The sequence below is a fragment of the Oncorhynchus kisutch genome, unplaced genomic scaffold (assembly GCF_002021735.2).
Source record: "Oncorhynchus kisutch isolate 150728-3 unplaced genomic scaffold, Okis_V2 scaffold3815, whole genome shotgun sequence".
In the NCBI taxonomy this organism is placed as follows: Eukaryota; Metazoa; Chordata; class Actinopteri; order Salmoniformes; family Salmonidae; genus Oncorhynchus; species Oncorhynchus kisutch.
In genome coordinates, this window is record NW_022265760.1 from 70001 (window position 1) to 75885 (window position 5885).

Consider the following 5885-nt stretch of genomic DNA (forward strand, 5'->3'; position numbering starts at 1 on the left):
ATTTACTAAATACTGCATTTACTACATACTGTATTTACTATGTACTACATTTACTTAATACTGCATTTACTTCATACTGCACTGCTACATTTACTATATTTACTAAATTTACTACATTTACTACATACTGCAATTACCACATACTACATTTATTACATACACATTTACTACATTGACTAAAGACTACATTTACTACATTTTCTACATTTACTACATTGACTAAAGACTACATTTACTACATTTTCTACATTTACTACATTGACTAAAGACTACATTTACTACATTTTCTACATTTACTACATTTACTACATACTACATTTATTACATTTACTACATACTGCATTTCTACATACTACATTTATTACATACACATTTACCACATACTACATTTATTACATACTACATTTACTATATACTACATTTACTACATACTACATTTACTACATTTTCTACATTTACTACATTTACTACATACTACATTTATTACATTTACTACATACTGCATTTCTACATACTACATTTATTACATACTGCATTTACTACATACTGCAATTACCACATACTACATTTATTACATACTGCATTTACTACATTTACTACATACTGCATTTACTACATTTACTACATACTACATTTATTACATACTGCATTTACTACATACTACATTTACTACATACTACATTTACTACATTTACTACATTTACTACATTTACTGCATTTACTACATACTACATTTATTACATACTGCATTTACTACATTTACTACATACTACATTTATTACATACACATTTACTACATTGACTAAAGACTACATTTACTACATTTACTGCATTTACTACATTGACTACATACTACATTTACTGCATTTACTACATTGACTACATACTACATTTACTGCATTTACTACATTGACTACATACTACATTTACTGCATTTACTACATTGACTACATACTACATTTACTGCATTTACTACATTGACTACATACTACATTGACTGCATTTACTACATTTACTGCATTTACTACATTTACTACATACTACATTTACTACATTTACTACATACTGCAATTACCACATACTACATTTACTACATTGACTACATACTGCAATTACCACATACTACATTTATTACATACTACATTTACTACATACTGCATTTACCACATACTACATTTATTACATACTGCATTTACTATATACTACATTTACTACATACTGCATTTCTAGATTTCAACATACTGCATTTCTGCATACTGCATTTACTACATACTACATACTGCATTTACTACATACTGCATTTCTACATACTACATTTACTACATACTACATTTACTACATACTGCATTTACTACATACTGCATTTACTACATACTACATTTACTACATACTGCATTTACTACATACTACATTTACTACATACTACATTTACTACATACTGCATTTCTACATACTGCATTTACTACATACTACATTTACTACATACTACATTTACTACATACTGCATTTACTACATACTACATTTACTACATACTGCATTTACTATATACTACATTTTCTACATACTGCATTTCTAGATTTCAACATACTGCATTTCTACATACTGCATTTCTACATTTTACATATCTATACATTTATATTTCTACGTGGAGCTGACCCTGACCATTGCATTTTTTATTTTGTGTGCGTGTGTGTGTGTGTGTGTGTGTGTGTGTGTGTGTGTGTGTGTAGATGACATTTACAGATGCCATGCGGAGTAAGGCCAGGCTGTCCATCACGGGGTCCTCTGGAGAGAACGGGCGTGTTCTGACCCCTGACTTCTCTCACCCTCCTGACTTTCCCCGCGTCCCCTACCTCCGACCAGGACTACCCATGAGCCTCAGCATGACTGACCTCTCCTGACCACTCCCTCACAGTGCCTTACAGCCAATCAGATCACAGAGAGCCGCCGGCCAACTCCACATCAACCCATCACGTTTTTCAGAGGACTGGACTTCCTTCCCGCCCTCTTCTCTGATTGGGCAGACAGCTCTGGGCTGGTGATGTCATCACTCTTCCCCTCTAATCTCTCCCGGGAAGTGAAAACAACCAACCACGGCACACCTATCCATTTCCATAGTGACCAGCTCTGATTCAAGCACACGAGACTTCAGCTGCATCAGACGCGATTTTATAAAGCAAGTTGATCATCTTCACAGGGGAAATAATTCTATTTTTTAAGTATTTTCAAAAGCTTCCATTTATTAGAGTGAGTCAATATGATCGCCTGTATACTCCGACTTCACTACCGCTCTGTACATAGGACTAGTTATAACAATAATAATAACAATAATGTTATATTAATTATATGAATAATAACTATAATAATGATGATAATAATGCTTGCTCTGAACCCTAACCCCTGTTTTCACTAGAGACCTAGTTTGACCTCTGAACCCTAACCCCTGTTTTCACTAGAGACCTAGTTTGACCTCTGAATCCTAACCCCTGTTTTCACTAGAGACCTAGTTTGACCTCTGAACCCTAACTCCTGTTTTCACTAGAGCCCTAGTTTGACCTCTGAACCCTAACCCCTGTTTTCACTAGAGACCTAGTTTGACCTCTGAACCCTAACCCTTGTTTTCACTAGAGACCTAGTTTGACGTCTGAACCCTAACCCCTGTTTTCACTAAAAACCTAGTTTGACCCTAAAACAACAGATGGCACTGAGGCCAGAAACTAAAAATAGACATATATGGCCCATGAACAACAGACATACTGTATATGGCCCATGAACAACAGACTTTGGTCTTTATATGGACAAAAGACAGTGCCATAGAGTACCAATGCCAAGTACAGGAGAGTGCCAAAAGAGGGACTTGAACCAATAAGCTGGTTCAGCCAAAAGAGGGACTTGAACCAATAAGCTGGTTCAGCCAAAAGGGGGACTTGAACCAATAAGCTGGTTCAGCCAAAAGGGGGACTTGAACCAATAAGCTGGTTCAGCCAAAAGGGGGACTTGAACCAATAACCTGTTCAGCCAAAAGAGGGACTTGAATCAATAAGCTGGTTCAGCCAAAAGGACTTGAACTAATAAGCTGGTTCAGCCAAAAGGACTTGAACCAATAAGCTGGTTCAGCCAAAAGGACTTGAACCAATAAGCTGGTTCAGCCAAAAGGACGAGAACCAATAAGCTGATTCAGCCAAAAGGACTTGAACCAATAAGATGGTTCAGCCAAAAGGACGAGAACCAATAAGCGGGTTCAGCCAAAAGGACTTGAACCGATAACAAGGTCCAGCCAAAAGGACTTGAACCGATAACAAGGTCCAGCCAAAAGGACGAGAACCAATAAGCTGGTTCAGCCAAAAGAGGGAGTTGAACTAATAACCAGCTAATGCACAGTGACTCCCTCTAAATTCTTGATTACTTTACTACTGAACTCTGATGAAGATGATGATGATGGTGGTAATGATGATGGTGATGATGGTGATGATAATGATGATGGTGATGATAATGATGCTGGTAATGATGCTGATAATGGTAATGATGATGATGATAATGGTAATGATGGTGATGGTAATGATGGTGGTGATCACGATGATGGTAATGATGCTGATGATGATGATGATGTGTTTACTGTGCTCTACAAGCAGGACTAGTAGGGACATGCATGATGGTGATGATGATGGTAATGATAATGATGATGGGACATGCATGATGGTGATGATGATGGTAATGATGATGATGATGATGGGACATGCATGCTTATCTCTGCACCACATTTCTGTTCTGACCCAGTTGTTATTGCCACTGAAGACTCCGGTCACTCAGTCAGCCTCACAGGGGGTCACTTCCCTATTAACATGATGTATAGGTCAATATTACACATTGATTTATTATATTGATACTGATCACTTTTATATTATCTACCAAGCTGTGTTAGCACTGGTGATGCTACTAGCGCTTCAATGCACTGGATTTAATGTATATAAATCACTAAGTGGAGAGAGAGACAGGAGAGAGAGGATAGAGACAGAGAGAGGTTTTGTGTGTGTGTGTGTGTGTGTGTGTGTGTGTGTGTGTGTGTGTGTGTGTGTGTGTGTGTGTGTGTGTGTGTGTGTGTGTGTGTGTGTGTGTGTAGGGTTAGATTGAGGATATGGCTCTTGTTGCACACAGAGGACTCAGCACAAGCAACCTCTACACAGACATAGATATACACTACACTAGATCAATTCGGCTGTTTTCTATAACTCTATCTCTATTAAAACCAACACAATAGTGCAAGGTTTTACATGTGTTCTACTCTACTACATACTAACGTCATCTAACCTGTACAGAACTCTCTCTCTGACATGAAGTCCCTCTCTTCTCTGTCTGGCCTGGTGACATCACGCGCTCTTCTCTGTCACCTGCTGGACACTCTACACACTGCTGCCAGACAGAAGAGAAGTGTGGGCCGTGTCTGAAATCTGTCTTTCCCTACTACTTTGTAAAACTACATACTGTGTACTAATCATACTACATACTATTTAGAATGTAGTGTTTAGTATAAATATATTCAGTAAGCAGCACATCAACATCCTACCCTCATCCACACTGAGAAGGCTTCATCTAATCAGCAATTGTGTTGGTTGATAGTCAGTCCTCGGATCTGATCAACTGATTATGAAAAGGCTAGTCTCTTCCTCAATATTCAGTGAATTCTACTAGATAAAGACCAGTCTCTTCCTCAATATTCAGTGAATTCTACTGGATAAAGACCAGTCTCTTCCTCAATATTCAGTGAATTCTACTGGATAAAGACCAGTCTCTTCCTCAATATTCAGTGAATTCTACTGGATAAAGACCAGTCTCTTCCTCAATAGAGTTCAGTGAATTCTACTAGATAAAGACCAGTCTCTTCCTCAATAGAGTTCAGTGAATTCTACTAGATAAAGACCAGTCTCTTCCTCAATAGAGTTCAGTGAATTCTACTAGATAAAGACCAGTCTCTTCCTCAATAGAGTTCAGTGAATTCTACTAGATAAAGACCAGTCTCTTCCTCAATAGAGTTCAGTGAATTCTACTAGATAAAGACCAGTCTCTTCCTCAATAGAGTTCAGTGAATTCTACTGGATAAAGACCAGTCTCTTCCTCAATAGAGTTCAGTGAATTCTACTGGATAAAGACCAGTCTCTTCCTCAATAGAGTTCAGTGAATTCTACTAGATAAAGACCAGTCTCTTCCTCAATAGAGTTCAGTGAATTCTACTAGATAAAGACCAGTCTCTTCCTCAATAGAGTTCAGTGAATTCTACTGGATAAAGACCAGTCTCTTCCTCAATAGAGTTCAGTGAATTCTAGTTGGTGAAAAGCCCAAATGTGTATAAGATTTAAAACACTACATTTTCAACCTTTTTATTTCCATACCCATCTGCCTAATGTTTAGAACGCCAGTAGGGGTATTCGGACACGCCCCCCCGACTGTCATGTTCTTGTTTTCAGAGTTCTATGTTCAGATAATCAGTACCTCACCTCTACAGGTGTGTGTTCTTTCTTTCTTATATCTAAACTGTTCCTGTGTGTTTATATATAACAAGGTTATAATTAAGAGTCTCAAAGTGTTTTGGAACTGGACTGTGTGCCATCTGACTGATTTATTTTTAGGGACTGTTTTTAAATAAAGATTGCCATAAGCTTCTTCATCCTGTTTCCTCCACTGTATTTCACATAGCCACACACAGGCACCCACTTATGCACACACACACACACACACACTCTCTCTACTCTTAGGCTGTAAATAGCTGTAGTCTGCATTGTGTCCCTGCTGCAGCTGACAGAGTAAACTACTGTTAGACTATCAATACACTCTGCAGTGTAGAGCAGTGAGTTTCTCAGCTCCTAACCCCAACACTATCTATCACTAG

At 37.8% G+C, this 5885-nt stretch overlaps 1 protein-coding gene across 5 annotated transcripts in view; it reads left to right on the plus strand.

Moving 5' to 3' along the window:
* Positions 1 to 5663, plus strand: part of LOC109879248 (glutamate receptor 2-like) — a 73112-nt gene extending 67449 nt beyond the window's left edge. For 4 of the 5 annotated variants that reach the window (XM_031821034.1, XM_031821032.1, XM_031821031.1 and 1 more), the window contains exon 16: positions 1732 to 5663. Coding sequence is in view for 3 of the 5 variants with exons in the window: in XM_031821031.1 (XP_031676891.1) it covers positions 1732 to 1902 (171 nt within the window). In the remaining 2 variants the exon portion in view is untranslated. The remainder of the gene's footprint in view (positions 1 to 1731) is intronic. The other variant, XM_031821033.1, reaches the window with a different exon arrangement.
* The last annotated feature ends 222 nt before the right edge of the window (positions 5664 to 5885 follow it).